At 40.6% G+C, this 19,165-nt stretch overlaps 1 protein-coding gene across 4 annotated transcripts in view; it reads left to right on the top strand.

Moving 5' to 3' along the window:
- Positions 1–19,165, top strand: part of wdr7 (WD repeat domain 7) — a 99,710-nt gene that overhangs the window by 64,663 nt on the left and 15,882 nt on the right. For all 4 annotated transcript variants that reach the window (XM_085463099.1, XM_085463096.1, XM_085463098.1 and 1 more), the window contains 2 exons: positions 4,414–4,641; positions 10,847–11,033. In XM_085463099.1, coding sequence (XP_085319225.1) covers positions 4,414–4,641; positions 10,847–11,033 — 415 coding nt within the window. The remainder of the gene's footprint in view (positions 1–4,413; positions 4,642–10,846; positions 11,034–19,165) is intronic.

Raw genomic sequence — 19,165 nt, forward strand, 5'->3', positions numbered from 1 at the left:
GATTTTTCTAGTCGGCACACTCATTTCCTCCATTACCCGCTGGCTGCTTCCCAAACAAACACACGTGCGGCTTGGCACTTGTGCTGTACGTAACAAGTCACGCGACGTGACGATGCGGCTGTGATTGGTTCGGCTCTGCGCTACTTAATTTGGATTGGCTGACCTTTTAAAAAAAAAAAAAAAAAAAAAAAAAAAAAAAGGACAAGAGCGGCGAGGTCTATCGCGATAGCTTAATTTCTCTATCGAGTAAAAGTTATATCGCGATACATATCGTTATCGTTCTATCGCCCAGCTCTAAGTGACATAAAATAAATGCTGTTAAAAAGAAAAGAAAAGATGAGAGAAACTTTATTTGTCTCAAAAATGGTGAAACTACTGCTCTGTTAGCTTGTCGTCCATTTCTGATTGTTGATGGCTTCAGAAGCGTTCCACCTGATGGGTTTTCATGATGCAGAGTGAAGAAAAATTTTCCAGGAAGTGTAAGTTTATTAACACACATGAACGTGGATTTGCTGCATCAGTCACTCATGGTATTTACTTTACAGAAGATACGATGATATTCATGTTGTGTGTTCTTTATAATTTCTTGTCTGCTCTGTTTGACTAGAAAGCACATGATTTTGGTGGCTAGAAACTTGCTGCTTGTTGTCTATTGTTGTAGTATTTCCAACTTCATAGATGGTCCCTTTAAGGTCTTCTATCCTTTTGCTGTTTGTTTAACCCGATTGTTTTTGTTGAAGAGGTTTTAACTTGTTGGAAAGAGGATTGACTGAATTTTTGAAGCTTGAGTCTAAGACTTGAGTTGTATATGAGTAGTTATCAAATACATCTCTGATTCAAAAATGAGGAGGACTCTACGGCAGCGGTCCCCAACCCCCGGGCCTTGGACTAGTACCCCTCCGTGAGTCGTTTGGTACCAGGCCGCAAGAGTTGAGGCTCAGGTGTGAAATGTATGGTTTTCAGGGTTTTCAGCGTTATTTTGTTATCGCCCTCCTCCTGAATATGAATAAATCTTCTTTTTTTTTCAGTACCGGTACTAGTTTTAATTTGTTGTATTAATCCGCGACACCATAAAGGCCGGTCCATGAATATATTGTCGGGCATAAACCGGTCCGTGGCGCAAAAAAGGTTGGGGACCACTGCTCTACGGCACTTAAAGTTGGTAATAGCCAGCAAAATGCAGCTGAGAAAAGATGAAAGTTATTGCAGAGCTAAAAAGTCTTTCTTTGGAGTTCCAAAGAGTATTTTGGTTAGACTTTGCTTAGACAAATGAAATTACCAAGAATGTACTTGTGCTTGGTTGTTCTGACCAACCTTGTCTACTAAAAACTTAAATGCCTTTATTTCGTCCCCCATCTGTCTCTGTCTTTACTTTCACTTTCCTCTCTGTTAACCTGAACTTTTTAGTGATTCTGGTTGGGAGTCTATCTCTAATTCTGTTATCTACTGGCCCAGTCTGGCCCGAAGGATGGATGCCATCTGTAATCCATTTATCAGAGGCGGCCGCTGGGCCTTCTTCCAAATGACAGCTGGTCTAAAGCAATCTCATTATAAAGAGCATCAAGATATAGTATGGAAATATTGGAGGCAGGAGGGGGGAAAGGGGGTCCTGAGCTCAAAACAAGGGACAGAGAAGAAACACCGTGGGGATAAAACAAAACCACATTTTTACTTAGTCCAAAATACAGTAATGGTGACTCTTATAGTCATTTTTAATCCAGGTGGATCTAACTACACTCTGATGTCCAGATAACACCTCTGAAGGTTGTGGTTTACCTGGCCGATTTGATTTCATTATCAGATCACTAAAGCCACTGATTATACTGTCTGATTATCTGTGTCATTACAATCAATATATTACTGCTAATGAATTATTAAAAGTAATTGGGAATGAAGAAGCAGAGCGTTAAATAACTACTTGCTGCAATGTTTTTTTTTTTTCATGTATACATTTTTATTATTGAAGAAAAACAGTTTTATTCTTAATTTTATTTTTGTTTTCTTGTACAGCAAATGTCTTATTATTTTTCTGATATTAGTTATCGGTCTTCTGTAATATCGATTATCATTATTGGCTCTGAAAAGGCCATATCAATCTATCCCCGTTCATAATATGTGTGTTACAGTCTATTTAAATTAAACATGTTGAGTATTTCAGGACCAAAATAAAATTGTTTAATTAGGAGCTTAGCGGTTTATATCTGGAAGGCACAGATCATTCCCTTCTCATGTTTCCTGCAGTTAGCAGGAAACCATAAGAACCATCAGGTCACTGTTGTGGCTTTTCCCTGAGACCAACTCCAGCTCTACCATTTTGGACTACAGCAGGGGATGGTAGTCCTGGTTCAGTTCTGCTGCATGTTACACCCCGGCCTAGGCAACCGGCGTGCAACTTCCACAAAAATAATCCCAAAACGAGATTTAAAGCAAGATACGACATTTATTTACATCACCAAACACAAGGCGCCAAACTATTTACAACGGGGGGGGGGGAAGATCGCGACCATGACATACAGAAACACAGGGCTTAAATACATAGAAGGAGCAATTAGGGAATGGACCACAGGAGGGATACACAGCTGGGGCAAATAAGACCTGACGAGACAAGGAAACGTAAACTGAACACTAAGATAACACAGACTTTCAAAGTAAAACAGGAAACACATAACAGTCACGCCAAAACAAAACGCCTAAAACAATACACTGCCAACGCCGAATCGTAACATGCAAGCGGAAGGATCGCTCCAACCAGAACCTGTAATGTAATCATAATGCTGGATTTTCTCCATGTTTGGTCTATAACAAGCTTCTTTTTTTTTTTTTTTCAGTGTTTTCAGAAATAGCCAGTGGCATATAAAATCATCTGTTTAAAACAAAAAAAGTACGTACATTAGTTGTGGGTGGTAATTTTTTTTAAAATTAATTAATTTTTTTAAGAGGCCCAAGTATAGATCCCTGTGGGACACTTGTAGTAATGGCAAGGGCCATGAACATGGACAGGATGCAGACCCAGCAGTGGCTAGCCCTCTCACTCGGTTTCTATTCAACACACCAAGTGTGCTCGCTCACGCCACCTCGTCTTGTGGGTGTGTGTATCTGTGTGTGTGTGTTCATTGTGAGTGAGTGCTTGTTCACCCTGCAATACAAATTCATAACAATGCTGTGCTTGCTCATCCAGAGAGAGAGAAAAATAAGAATTAGATATCAGAGGGTGGAGAGGTGTGTGTGTGTGTGTGTGTGTGGGGGGGGGCTCAACACACTTTTTATGTAGTCCTTATTGGGGCCTTGATCCAAAGTGTGTAAGGAGCTCTCATCTCCTACTGTGATATACACACACACACACACTCTCAGAGTTTCCCCACTGTGCAGACCCCATCGCACACGTGCTCACAAAAGAGGTTATTTTGGGGTCGCTCTCTCTCTCACACGCGCACACACACACACACACACACCCAAAATCTTTCCAGAGGTCTGTGAACACGACCGTCTGTGTGTAAATGTGTTTGCACTGTGACTAAAGGCTTTCAGCGTGACAATGACGTGTGTGTGTGTGTGTGTGTGTGTGATGATTAATACCAGGACAATAGACGTGTGCCTGTTCAGTTGTTATCAGCTCACTGGAGACCCCCACCCCCTTTTTTTTTTTTTTTTTTTTTCAAACCACTTTTCACTTCAGTGTAAAAGGAAGGACAGAAATTAAAAAGTAAAAAACAAAAAAAAAATTACTCAATAATAATATGGTCCTCACACTGATCTGAATGATATATATCGATCTACAGATCTTTTAAAATAAATGCAGTGTCTAAAAACCAATAGAATGCATGAAAAGAGAAATAAAATCCATGTTTTCTGGTTCTCCTGATTACGTTTAACTATATGGTTCAGGGCCTTGAAAGAAGCCTGGAGGTTCTTGGCAAAAGATGTTTGAGTTGGTCAAACTAAGCTTCAGACTTGTTAATTCCAATTTCAAACACAGAAAGTTTAACAATACCTCAACCAGATGATCGTAATTTTCTGGAGTTTTCTGGAAGGGCCTTAACCCTGTTGTGTTTTTAAATAGTCACCAGGGGGCGATACCTGTAGTTGCGGTAAACCCGGGGTTTATAGGAACCAGTCCTCAGTCCTGACCTCCTGTTGACTTGTTGGATTCAGTCACTTATTTCGGTCATACTGAATAAATTATTTCCGAGTTGAAAACACCTGTGGTGGCAAGCTTTACAGCGGAACCTCTATATTTTGTAGCTGTTTACCATCACAAGGGGGCAGTGTTAAAAAATTCTCATGCTAGTTTTTAGATTTTTGACTATATGTTTGTACTTCTTTCTCTAAACATGGAGTTTGTATGTTGATCTCTTTTCTGTTTAGGCAATATTTCAAACAATCCAACAATATTCTCTCCGTCTCTCTCTTAAGGTTGTCTGTCTAACCTCCCGCCAAATGCGAAGAAGATCTCCAACTCTTACGAGGAGCGCCGTAAACAGGCCACTGCCATTGTCCTTCTGGGAGTCATTGGGGCTGAATTTGGCGCAGAGATCGAACCCCCGAAGGGCTCGGCCCGGGCTCGAGCTGGTGGACAGGCACCCGAAGGTTTTGGACTGACCAGCGGAGGATCGTCCAACTACTCCCTGGCCAGACACACCTGTAAGTCCAGAAACTGCAAACACACTCATGATAACACATTTACCGAATTTCCCAGAGGAACCCACCCGAGGGATTAATAAAGTTTTATCTAATCTAATCTAATTTATTTGGTTAAATTTGCAGCCCAAAATTCTTCAAATGGACCACCAAGATGTGCACATTTTGTTTAGTTTGATAGGTTAAGAGAAATCTTAAAAACCTTTGGATGGATATGGCTGTGGTGCTTATAGGTTTTACATTTTTATGTTTGTGTAAATTCTGCAGAAAATCTCTAGTCCTGGCAGGTTTCACCATGGCAGGTTTCACCATAGCAGGTGTGTTGTGTCCTACTGCTTTATGATAATAACCTGTAGAGACTCTCAGGACTGTGTGTTTTCAGCTTTCAGAAGCCTGTAACGGTTTCTTTCTTTCTTTTTTTTTTTCTTTTTTCTTTTTTTTTTTGCCCATTTCTGCGCTACTGAATTTACTTGCTCAGCGATAGAGTTTTGGTTGCTGCTGTGTTGGGTTTTTGGAGCCAGAAGTGACTGTATAGTACAGTACCTACTAATTAATAAGTGACAAACAAATAAAAATAAACTTTCTTGATTGTGCCACATACAAGCCCATAGTTATTGTCAGGTAATTCCACTAAAATGCTCCAAAAGCCACCAATAGCACAGTTTTATTATTATTTTATGAGGTTTAATTGGTTCCCAACTTAAACCCAATCAAATTTTAAAAGCATCTAGCCAACTAAACTGAAGTAAAAAACATCCTAAAGACACCCCGTAAACATCCACAACTCCACAACTGACATAGTAGAAACTTCAGTGCAGGATTAGAGGTGAGTAGAGATGGGATTGATTTTCACCTGCCAAGCTTGACACCTTAAGGAGCTTGGTGCTGACTTCCACACACACTCGGCGAGCCCGGCCCTGTGCCACGCTGTGCCTGCAGCGCTGGACCTTGGTGGGCATCAAACCTGCACTAAGTAGAGGTGCTCTTCCGTCCCACTGCTCCCGTGCTCTGATTGGCTGCCTCTGGGGGAGGGGAGGGGGACATCCGCCGGGTGACACAGCCTGCGCTCTCGCCGATAGGCTGTGGAGCGTGATGCTTCTTAGCTGGACCTGCACACAGCAGTTGGCTCACCTGTGTGGACACACACACGCACCAGAAACCTTAAATCCATGTCATGAGATGAAAACAACTCCAGATTTAATTGATTTCCTGGAGCCATACTTCACGACTGGAGACGCCGAAAAGCTATTAATTATAACTGCTTTTTAAAACAATCATCAGCATTGCATGTAAATATGAATATGAACACATTGAAACTACTCCTTAAGATTTATTCTAGTTTCAGCCATGCTTATATGGAAAATGAGTTAATTAACAACCCTGTGTGGCTAACGTTTGGTTTCTATTTTTCAGTCTTTTACAAAAATGCCCAAAATGGCGCTGATCAATTTTAAAGCCAATATGCATTTTTTTTTTTTTTTTTTTTTCATTTAGCAGAAACCTCCAGAGTTGAAAAATCAAGTATTATGTTCTCTATTAGCAAAATTTCCCATGAAGTTAGATGTTGCGGACACAGGAAGTGGTCTGCTAGGCCTTAAAGGTCTTAAAGTTTCTATTTTGACTTGAAAGTGGTGAATTCAAGATCAGATATAGTTGATACTAGTAGATTGTAATTAAATGGTGGAAGGGTGCGTGTGCACATATTCTCTTATATTGGGTCATCTTATGGTCATAATAATCTGGTTATGTATACACTGCAGCACAGTTTAGGATGTTTTTATGCTTTCTCTTTCCATAGCTTTTTGTTACTCCTACCTCCTCCTCCTCTTCCTTTTTACTACTCTTGTTCAGTTTGTTGTCTCCCCCCCCCCCTTCCTCCCTCACTCTGTTATGAAATTGAAAGATGGATCGGTGTTGTTGGCGTACAGCGCAGTGTGTGATGAATGAGAGCTGTCCGCCTAGAGAGTGGGAGGGTACAGTAGCCTGTAGTATAGATTGATGTTTTCATATGGCGGGGGTGGGGGGGAAGAATCGAGCTTAAGGATGGACGGATGGACCGATGATGGCGGGGGTGGGGGGAGGAATTATCCTGCTGTTGGGCAGGATAGGAGAAACAAACTGAACATCAGTGTGTTCAGTCTCTGGACAATAAGAAGCTCACAGTAAATGTCAAAATGCTCCGAGTCCCCTCTGAGGCCCACTCAAGTCTGATCCGTGGCATTTTCAAACATTCATGAGAGCTGATTGGAAATTGAGTTTTACTTTGTGTTGTAGGACATTTAACAGGGAGAAGCAGGTAACGGAAGGTAGAAATGTCTCTGCTGCTGTGAGTGGGATACAAGAAATAGAACAGTTTCTTCATCAACACTTGAGAAACAAACAGAAGGGGAGAAAATGTTGGAAACTTTCAAGCTCAAAGTTGTACATTTATGGGGGGAAAAACCCTCAAACACTGGAAAATTTACAAGGAAGAAATTACATTAACAGCAGATAACTTGTGAAAAGTGATGTAGCCACATAGAGAATCAGGAAAGATCTCATCATTTGGTCGTTCGTTTGTTAAAATCCTTTCAGACATTGGCAATAATACACAGAAAAAATGGCATAATGCATGCCTGTCATATCCTGATGATCTGGATCTGCAGGCCAGTTATTACCAGATGTAGACGGGGTGAGACTGACTACAGGGTTATACAATGTAATGATGGACATTACATTACACTTCTCATGTAGCTGCACAGCGTCTCTACATGAGCTAAAACCTTCATTCTTTCTCTTTTTGTCTTGTTTTTCCTCTCCGTCTATGTCAAGCACTCTGCAGCCAGTCTGATCCAGCTCTCATCCACTAACCAACCCAGCATTGATTTACCTTCACCTCGCATTTAAGCTCAAACAGAGGAAGAGAGGGAGAAGGGGCAGTTAGCAGATGGAGAAAAGAAAGCACAAAGCCTGTTAGCGCTCGTTTCGGCCTGGTAAATTTTAGACGTCACCAATCTGTCACTATATCACACACTGTACTTCTCCCCCTCAGTCTTCCTTCCTTCCTTCTTCCCTCCTTCCTCCTCTTCCTCTAATCATCCTCTGTGTGTTAATGTGACATGTTTACTGCCCTAACTAACAGCTCATTATGGCCGACTGATGCTTTGTCAATAGCAATCAGTTCATTTGGGAGCCCGGTGCTGCCTTTAAACAAAGATGTCCGCTGTGAGAAATGAACCCTGAGTCAAAGCCTTCCTCTCGCTGGGAATGGGGGGAGGGGCTGTAAATTTGAATCTCGATCCGGCCAATTACAGCGCTGACTGTTAACGGCCGTCTTTAATTGTCTTGCGAGGAAATAAAAGTAAAATAATGAGGCTTCGAAGAGCAAATGGTAAATGGCCTGCATTTGTATAGCGCTTTTCTAGTCCCTAAGGACCCCAAAGCGCTTTACACTACATTCAGTCATTCACCCATTCACACACACATTCACACACTGGCGATGGCAAGCTACATTGTAGCCACAGCTGCCCTGGGGCACACTGACAGAGGCGAGGCTGCCGGACACTGGCGCCACCGGGCCCTCTGACCACCACCAGTAGGCAAACACGGGGTTAGTATCTTGCCCAAGGATATTTGGCATGCAGCGAGGAGGCAGCCTGGGATCGAACCACCGACCTTCTGATTAGTGGCTGACCTGCTCTGCCACCTGAGCTACAGCCACCCAAATGTGGCTCTGTGGTCAGAGTGGGCTCCCTTAGGGTTTGTCATGCTCACACCCCACCCACATTTGCTGCTCACACTAATGAACTTTGACCTCATGACCTCTAAAGCCTATTTTGCATTAGGTGGAGAGAATCGGTCCCCTGGCTCACTGCTCTGATGGATTCACACTAAGAAAACCACTAAAGTTATAACATTTAGCCTGTTTGAGGACGATTAATGCTCATCTTTGTTTGGAAGCATCCCGAAATCTCCCAGAAACATTTTTAACATTTTACACTATTGTCTTTCTAACTGTCATTAAAGATTATTTTCTATTTTCACTGATTTTGATTGAAATAAAACTGTCAATATGAGTAGAAAGTTGATACTGAACATTTACACATGAATGTGTTTTTTAAAAAAAAAGCCAGAAACTCATTTGTAATTGATTTCTGTGCAGCTGTTATTTGTAACGATCACTAAGTGGAGGTCAGAGGTCATGGAGCCCCATATTTCTGCTGATATTTATAGTCCGCAGTTTTTAAGCTTATTGATGCTTTTTATAAAACATTGATAGATTTGAGTTCACGTCAGTATTTGCTTACCTGCTGGGGGTCAAAAGTGCACAAACGTACCTGATTTGCATGCTTCATTGTTTTCACCAAGCGGCAATAAAGGAGATGCTGCAGTTCCTTTGGTGACCACTTGAGGCTCCAAAAGTTAGGCGATCCCCATAGGCTCCAATGTTAAATTGACCACCTTTACAGCAGAAATAAACATATTTACAGCCTCATACAACAAATTGTTTTGTTTCCCCCATCATAAAAATTACACAGAGGGGTGAATCTTTTTTAAAAGGCAACTTTTCTTATTTTCTTGAAGTGCTAATCAGAATCAGAATCAGAATACTTTATTGATCCCTGGGGGAAATTATTTAAGTTTGTATTATTGCTGGCATGTGCTGCCCAGTTAAATTGACTTCATTTCAATTAGTTAAAGTTACTTAACTAGACCTTTCATATTGTGTTTAGGGTGTTGGTGAATTGTATTGAAAGATTGAAATAGTTACCATGTCACCTATTGGTCTTTAAACTTGAAGGTTCAAAGCTAGCAGGTTCTCTCTTGTTTGTTTTTTTTGGTTTTTCCCCCGTAATTTTAATCCAATGTGACAACATTTGGACTTAAAAAGCAAGTCCTAAATTAACAGCTACCACCAACAACATTATCAAAGTGGAGTGTTCCAGTTCAAAGTATAAAATTGAACTTTCCTTTCCAGTAAACAGTAAAGCTGACATTTGCGAGTCTGCGCATGAGTTATTCCAGGTATCATTTAGGTTTTTTATGATTTATTTGATATTCTGGTGTGTTATTACTTTCATCTCACTCCCTCGTTCAAAGACTGTCACTTCTGGCTCCAAAAAACCAATGTGGTTGTGAAGCGAAAATTGGAGCCTTGAAAGTGCAGAGCTCACAAGCCAATATAAACCCTATTGTCTTAACAATACCAGCTAACAACATTAGCCAATGCTGTCACTGTCTGTAGATAGCTGCTATTCTTACACGGTTAACCTCTTGCCATATCGTTCATAGACCCATCCATAGGTTTTTGTGTGTGTAGATGTAAACCAATAAGGAAGGGGGTTTGCCATTTAAGGCAGGCTGATGATGAAATGCCAGGAGATCCTGGTGATGCGATTAGCCGAGTGCGTCTGGAGACCGGTGGACCTTTAGAGCCACCACAGGATTATAACTAAAGTAAATCATCTGTTTTATATCGTATGTTTCTTCATTTTATGCCTATTTAGCTTTTGCATTTCAAGTGAAAACACACAAAGGGTCGTATTGATTTCTGTGACTGCAGCAGCGGCAGAAGAGAACAGACAAAAGACAGATTTTCAGCTTCACAGTAGATAAAATGAGAACTTAAATGCATGATACTCAAAAAAGAGGATGAAACAAATGAAACTCTTTTTGGTTGGTGTTATCTTTGGACCTCTGCCTGCAAAGATAGGTGGGTGAGACGAGCTGGGAAAGACAGACAGATGTGAGGTGGGGAGCACAGAGGGTGGTGGAAGGAGAGCGTTATTGAGGGGAGGGGGGGATTTTTTTCAGGAGTCTTAATGGTCAGTCTGTCCCCACAGAGACTGGCTCAAATGTCAGGTCAGCTATGAAGTGACCTCCATCCCGCTTGCTGTCTTTATCCTCCGAGTGTGTGTCTGTCAGTGTGTGTGTTGGACTATTTTCACCCAAAACCTCACCAAAAATATCAGAACATATTTTGTCTTTATGAGAATGCTTTCCTTTCTTTTCTTTGTTTAAGATTGCGCCTGTGGTGCAGCTTGAGGCTGCTTTTCAGAGCTGATGAGACCATGAAAGATAATATTAATGTCCTTAAGATGACAAAAATTCCAGCATAAGAGGGTCACTGTGTGTATTCTTTAGTATTGTCTGATGCTGAACCCTCACAGGCTGATTTCAAACTCCTGCTGTTTTCTGATAAAACCCTCTGATTCGTTTCTCTCTGCAGGTAAGGCCCTGACCTTCCTGCTGCTGCAGCCCCCCAGCCCCAAGCTGCCTGCCCACAGCACCATCCGACGCACCGCCATCGATCTGATTGGTCGAGGCTTCACCGTGTGGGAACCGTACATGGATGTGTCGGCGGTGCTCATGGGACTACTGGAGCTGTGCGCCGACGCCGAGAAGCAGCTCGCCAAGTGAGTCACGACGAGCCGCTTAAACAAATGAAGTTGCTGCCTTTTTAAAAAATGTTTCATATCAGACCGAAGATGCTGACAAGATAAATGTAAAACAGTTTTAAGAGTTTCCTGCTCACTTTGCCTTCATCTTCATGAAAATCATCATGAGAGTCTAACTGCATGTATACTAGAGTCCTTAAAAGTGTCATAGTGTTGGTCTGTTGTGTTGGCATGAAGGCATCTTAAAGACACACTACTAAAAGATCAGGAGTCGTTGTTTCATGCAGGCTGCAGTGGTCGTTGGTGTTTTCACCGACGGATTCTCCTGTAAGGGCAGACTGGTTGAAATGGACCCTCACTAACAAATAGTTTCTTTTTTTTACACGCAGTATTTTCACATTCACACCGATTTGACGGTGTTTCACATAATTTGGTAATTTTTTTTTATTAAAAAAAAAGATTTTGCATCTGGAAATTGAACGCTCTGCATTTGTTTACTTTCTCTCCAGCGACTGAAAACAGACAATTTGTCTGTACTCACTTCCTGTTTGTTAATTTGTTAAATTGTATCCGTCCCTCTCAGATTCCAGAGTATATCCTATAGATACAAACATATGCATCCGCACAAATACAGACACACACACACACACCCACACACACACACAAACGAACATTATATAGCCGACACAGTGAGTTATGGAAGCCCGACTCTAATCTGATTTCAAGACATTATGATGATGTAACGATGTCTGCGTTGGCCTGACACGAAAGTCCTCTGTCTCTGTGCACACATTTGTCTTTTTCTTCATTTTATTTAGCATTTTGTGCCCCACTTAAAGTGGCTCTTAAAAATTTCCATCTAGAAAAGCAAGAAGATTGCCCTGCAGTCTCTAGCTCCACACAAGATTAACCCATTAGACTTTAATCAGGTGAGAGACAAGATCAGATGTTAACAAAGTACACAATATTAGCGCCAGTGTGTGGATTTCCCAGCTTAGATAACGCCTTTAAATATTTTTGGAGAACTAAGATGAGCAAACGGTAAAGACACTGACACTCCGACTTGCTGAGTTACAAGACTTTGTAAAACCACAGATGTCAGCAGAGCTGGTTTCACGTACTCAACCATCAACATTACTGGCAGCAGAGTCGAGGTCAGAGGTCGTGGCTGCCTTCATGCAGTCAAAGTGAGGTTGTGGTTTGAAGCAGCTTCTTACACAAGCGAAGGTCAGGGGTCATGCGGAGAGGCTAATTCAGTGGCTTCTTCTTCATGTATGATACAAAGAGCAGCACGTGTGCGTCTTCCTCCCTGCTGAAATCTAACTGGCCAATATGAGTTGATCCTATTAAGTCTGAAACTCGAGCTGGCCCAGTCTGGTTAAATGAGTATAGATATGTCTGCCTGTGTGTGTGTGTGTGTGTGTGTGTGTGTGTGTGTGTGTGTGTGTGTTCGTTCATTTTTGTTACCTCCCTGGGACCTCTCTCAGTATAAACACTGACCTTAGTCCTCATGGGGACCCAAACCAGGTCCTAATGAGGCGAAACATCGTTTCTGGGGTCCCGGTTAGGGTTTGTGTTGGGCTGTTCACAATAAATTGAAGTCAGTGAAGTATTCTAGCAAGGAAAGCTGCAGAGTGGTGTGTCAGGAAGGGAAATGACACAATTCCATTTTAATGGAATACATTTTCGGTCAAATAGAAAGAGAAGATGCCTATAAGATCCACACAAGAATTAATGCAAAAAAATTATTGTTATAAGTTACAGTACAGTGAAAAAACATTGATACAGTAGATAAAGTTGAATATGCCAGTAGTGTAAAAAATAGCAGTCAAAAATTTGATTGACTCCAAGCAACTTAATCCTCATAGTGCTTCCAATCACACCAGGAGCGTCTCAGAAGCGTCATTTTTATTTTACCCCCTTCCCCCTTGCACAGTCTTTTATTTTGAAAATTTCCTGTGTTTGACGTGCATCTCTTTTCACCTCTTCTGTCATTTTATATTTTTAGTAATTTTATATTTCAAGTAATTGCTGACAAGCTTATGCCCTGGTGAAGTGCTTGTCTATCCCTTCACAATTTAAATATTTACTACTTCTTTTGGAGCATTGGTCAGATTTTAACTGACACACACTGGTCACTTTAGGAGCTCTTTGCGCAAAGTGCGGTCAAGATCAAGATCAAGATCAAGGCTGAGTGAGCTACGACCTCACTGATGTTGTTTTATCTTTTGTTCTTTTAATAACAATCTTCATGAACCTTTAAAACATATGATGCAACACAAGACAACAATAAAAAATTTATTTAAAAAAACAGGCAGACATAATTGTTATAATCTTGTCTTTAAAAAAATATATATATATATTTTTTTTTACAGAACCCCAAGTTTTACACATTTATTCCACCTTAAATCACATGTTTCTGCGAATATAATTACATCACATGGAGATGATGTCCAGTCAAAATGCATAATTTAATAACACAGTTGATGGGTAAGTAATCCCTCTAACGTGTATATGGATGTGTATAATATGCCAGTAAATAAATTCAGATTAATAAAAGGGAAATGTTAAATAAATTAATAAGAAATGAAAAATAAAGTTAACGGTAACAGTCAGAGAAAATACTAAACTGGAAACTGAAAATAAATTTAAAGGATTTTTGAATATTCAGTTTGAGAAAGATTATCTCAAGTCTCCTTATAGTAACAGCTGTCCCAATAATCCTTTGATAACCTTTTCAACATAGGCAAAAATTTGTCTATATTATCTATCAACCTCTGGAATCACATTTGAGACTAAACTAAGGTATAGCAAAAATAAGCAGTAGCACTAATGAGAGCTTCAATTAAGCTATTATCATGTGGTGTGTGTTCAGGAGTCACATTATAGGAGAAGTGTTGCAGTATCAAATGTTCTTTTTTAGATACTTTAGTTTAGGGTCCCCAGCGACTTAGTGGTGAGCTTAAGTAAATACTAAAACTTAAAATACGCACGCGCACACACACACGGAGTTCATGACCATGCATAATTAATAATGTGAAGTCTGCAGGTGTGTGGTGTTGCCTCCTGGTGTTGTTGAAGTAAACAGCACGAGGGCTGATCAATGAGACGCACAGTAATCACATTAGTACATTATAATACATACGGAGAGGATGCACGAACACACACACACAGTCAGTATTCAGTATTCCTTCACTTGGGCAATTTTCTTTTCTGTGGACAGAGAAACAAGAAGTTGAATGCATTACTGGCTAAAAGAGAGCACACACGCTCACTCTTTCTTTCTCCGCTCTCTCTCTGTGGATGTATTTCCATGCAGCTGACTTGCAGTGAGGCTTTTTGTCCCTGATCCACCCAACCAGTTGTCAATACACTTCTCGCAGAGCTGTGTGTGTATGTGGGATAATCCCTTTTCAATAGGTAGAGATTTGAAAAAGCTCCCGGTGTGGAAGACTTGCACTTTATATTTTCAGACACACAAGCCAAAAAAAAGAAAAGAAAGGGAAAGAAACTGCTTCAGCAGTCTCCACACAGTTTTCAAGGAATCCATTCTAAGAGGTAAAAGCTGCTTTCAGCAGACGCACACCTTTATATGCTCTGCCTGTCTGCTTACTGTCTGAATAAACACCTGAGTTACTTTTATGTGAAGGTCATCGGTGCGTCCTGACCCTACCAGAGTTATTATAGTTACTACTAACTAAAGCTAAGTGTGAAGACATATTTTACTTAACTTAAATAAAAAGTGTAGTAATAATAATAATGATAACTAGACTATAAAAATTACTGATAAAAATACACAGAAAATATTCAGGGTCATTTCATGAAAAATCAATCTGCGCCTTCCACCTGACCCATATAGAATTGGCATTTTTTTCTCTCTCGTTTATTTATGTATTTATTCTGTGTGTTTACCTCTGTGCATCTAACCAGAAAGTTCCACTGTGGTCGAATCTATTTCACAAGGGAGACCTGGCCAAGGTAGCAGCCACACAAACTCTTAATATATTAAAAATACGACACAAAGTACAAGACATACAACATGGTATAAAACACTAGTGCCATCTCCAGGAAACGCTAACACATTCCTTATTCCGTATAATTTCATATCCAACGAATGTGGTGAAGCTACTAGAGTAGCTTTGCATGATTAATGGGTCGTAATAATCCATATTCCCTTTAGACTCACTGGCCACCACTTCATTAGGCACACCTTCCCAGTACCAGGTTGGACCCTGCTGCTTTAATTCTTTGTGACAATGATTTAGCAAGGTGCTGGAAACATTCCTCACAGACTTTGCTAAATGTTGACATGACAGTATCACATTGAACTCATTGTCATGTTCAATAAACCCGAATATTTCAGCTTTGTGTCACTGCGCTGAAAGCAGAAGATGGATACAGTGTGGTTATAAAGGGGTGGACAGGATGAGTGACAATGCACAGGCAGAATAAAGCAGGATGGATCAATGCTTTCTTGTAGTTTACACCAAAGCCTGACCATCCAAATGTTGCGGCAGAAACTGAAACTTGTCAGGCCAGTCAACGTTTTTCTAATTTTCTGTTGTCCTGTGTTGGCGAGCCTATGCAAACTGTAGCCTCAGTTTCCTGTTCTTAGCTGGCATGAGGGGCACTCCGTGTGGTCTTCTGCTGTTGTCTTCTTCTTTAAGGTTCAGTGTTTTCTGCATATCTTTTTTTCTAATGAGTGCTTATTTGGTAACTACTCTCTGAGAGACAGAGAGAGAGTGTGTTTTACCCAGGTGGTCAGTCATAGCTAGCCTACAAAATCATAAAGAATTCAGTGGTAACCAATTAATGTAATGAAACAAAGAGAAGCATGGCTGACTGGAAATGGAGTAGGTTGTGTGCATATAATCACAGGCTGAGTAGTTTTTATTCCTTAAGTCAAAGCCACTTTTACTTTGAGATTTCTACCATGATCAGCAATATGTACATTAAAGAGGAAAGCTTGGCATCTTTCCATACCCCCAAATAGTTTTATGCTAAAATTGTGTGGGATTGTTACAAACAAGATTTGACTGCAAGCTTTTTCTGCAGTATCTATTCTTGTGGCCCATGCACTATTGTATGGGTATCCTGATTAAAGCTTTTTCCACAGTGATTGTTGGATCTTTAAATTCTGTTCTCATTTGCACTATCTATAAGATCACTCTGAATTTAAGCCCGCTTTCGTACTACATATCTACAGAGATATCACATTTATATAGAAAGTTTTCTAAAACGTTGAGGGTGTTTGAATCTCCTCCCGGTCTCCATCCAATCAGAGACCACCACAGGGATAAATGCATGTTTTCAATGTGTTTGTCTTGCAGGGATAAATACATCTTTTTACACTGTATTTGTCTGTCTACAAGTTTTGAACGATTGCGTTTCTCATGCAGGGGTAAATGAATGCTTTGGCGATCTGTGTGTCATGCAGAGATAAGTACATGTTGTTGTCACCATGGATGTCCACTCATGAACCCTAAAGGGAAAAACAAAAATCTGGAAACTGCAGGTCACCATTACTGATCAGTTTTGATCTGTGGGTGTGTTTGTGCAAATTCCACCCAGACCTGAGATAAGGCTGTCAGAAACTCAGGAATATCATAAATATTGTTCCAAAATGTCAAAAAAGAAATGAAAAAATTATAATTAACCACTGAAAAAGCCAGTGTCTGCTGTAAAGATTGCATCAAAAGGTTGCCCTACTCTCCACCTCTCCACCATGCTCTCTGTAGTCTGTGGGTACATTTACGGTCAGTAAACCACGCCTTTAAGCAGCTGAGAAAACCAGTTAGTCAGTCCATTTAGACCAACACAGTGATGCGTGACCAGCCCATGTCAGAGTTTATGTGAACGGGTCAGCACACGCCAGCTAACCCTCCACAGATAGGACACCGCCAAGCTTTTAAGCATCCATCTCTTATTTATTTATTTTTTTTGGTCTAAAAATCTTTAAATCTATAAAAACTGTTACCTTTAGATTAAGGTGTTTTTTAAAAAAAAAAAAAAAAAAAAAAAAAAAAAAAGAGGTTTAATAAATTGAACTTTAGTTCTTTCCATTTAATTGAATTGTTTGCTGCCATTTATTCATTTTATCAATATTTTTTATTTCTTGATGTTTATGAAAAGCTATGAATGATGACCAAAACATAACTTAAAACACTCCTTGTAGAACAGAAGAGACAGAGTGTGGACATGGCAAATGGACTGGTTCTTATATAGGGCTTTTTTGCTCTGCCTTCTCTACCTTTACACAACGTGCCTGATTCAACCGTTCACATACCCATTCTTACAAGCACTTTTTTTTCTATGTTTTGTCTACGTAAATGCTTTCTAGCATTCTGTCTAACAGCTTGGAGTTAGTATGTTGCCCAAGGATATTTGGCATGCAGACTGGAGCTGCCAGCAGATTAGTAGATGACCTGCTCTACATCCTGAGCTGATCAACATATTCACACAAATTCCCTGCAGCATACTTACTCAGTTATTACAGTAAACAAAGTAAACAAATCACCACCCCGGGATCTTATAGTGTCTTGAATCTGCATTCGTTTTAACTGTTGCCAAGGGGTGACACAAAAAGACTTCTGGTCTGGTACAAATCTGTTAAAATTACTCTCTGCCCAAACCTCTGTAAAATGTTTCCTACCTAATTTATGGGCTCAGTCGGTCAATTTTAGGTGATATTAAATAAAAAATATGAAATTCATTTTGTAACTGTCACTATACAGGATATGCTTAGCCAATCAGCTTGAAGCCCACGCATCACTCCTCGAACCTGGTTTAAAAACAGCAAGATGGCAAGAATGAAAACACTGGTGGCTACATCCATCTTTTGTACTGTCTATAGCGAGTCCTGTGGTCAGACCAAATGACTCTGAGAACTTCCACATGTTCAGCCCTACTTGTTAAGAACTGCAGAACGTTTAGAATCAATGCAAGGAGGGTTGCTCCTGAAAATTTAAAGGAATCATTTTGAATATGGCTGGGTGGTTGTTAATAAATCTGGACAGTTGAAAGTTAAACTCCAGTCACCCAACCCCAGTAAAAAGTAGGGTCATCAGTCTACATAGAAAAGGTCAAATGTGCATTAACTAGAGGCACATCTTACAATTCAGAAATGATCCAGTAAATCAGTCTGTAAACAGTCCAGTTACCCCATCTGCAACTCAGTGAGAAAGCCAATCAGTAAGCCAGTGAGTCCCTGGAAGTCACTCAGCCATATACACACAGCGCTGGCTTCTTGCAGCGTGGATTCTGGTCATGTGACTGGAGTTATTCACTCCTCCCTCGCACACAAAAATCAATACTTCCAGTCCTCGCTCTGTGTGTGTGACTTGGTATCGACTGGATAATGTCAGCGTGATATTGGCTGTGAATACAGCCATGTTGCCAGCTTCTCTCTCTCTCACACACACAGTAAGCCCTGAGTGTGTGTTTCATGTCAGCACTGAAAGTTCATCACAGTGGAATCCTTTCCATCTGGACTCATTAATCCATTTCAGTACAACCACTTTAATGCTGAATTTTTGTTTTTATTTCTGCTAGTTTGGATGATGAAACACTCTTAAAATAGACCCATTTTAATATTTAATTTTATTTATTAATATTTTCTTGGGTTTAGTTTTGTTTCATGACTCTGTGTGTCTCTCTCTGTCTCCTGTGACTCTAATGGTAACCCAGATTATTTCATTACATGTGCTAAACGCTGGTTATTAACCTCAGCCGGTCTCGGCACAATTGGCCCTTTGCTGCCTTATATCAACACTGTGACTGTTTCCAATTACAGCCACCTCTCTGAATGAAATTAAACATTTCAATATTGCTGATATATTGCCGATATATTACCGGTATTAATTACGAGATCTGTGGCTGTGATGTGTAATCAGAGGAGATGAATCGTGCAACTCGCCCAGCCGTCCACCCATGTCTCTCGCTCTCTCGCTCTCCCTCTCCCTCCCTCCCTCCCTCCATTTGTTAACAAGGTGGCCTCACTCGCCCTCGTAGTCTTTTTTTTCTCTTACAATCATACACATACACTCTCTGAGGGGGTGTGTGTGTGTGTGTGTGTGTGTGTGTCTAATTCCTGTTGCATTGTGGGAGTCCATTATGCTGTCGCCTGGTGAATGGCTCCCATTGACTTGGCC

The sequence above is a fragment of the Copadichromis virginalis genome, linkage group LG7 (assembly GCF_057382275.1).
Source record: "Copadichromis virginalis isolate Kocher_CV1m ecotype Utaka linkage group LG7, C_Virginalis_male_GT1.1, whole genome shotgun sequence".
Lineage (NCBI taxonomy): Eukaryota > Metazoa > Chordata > Actinopteri > Cichliformes > Cichlidae > Copadichromis > Copadichromis virginalis.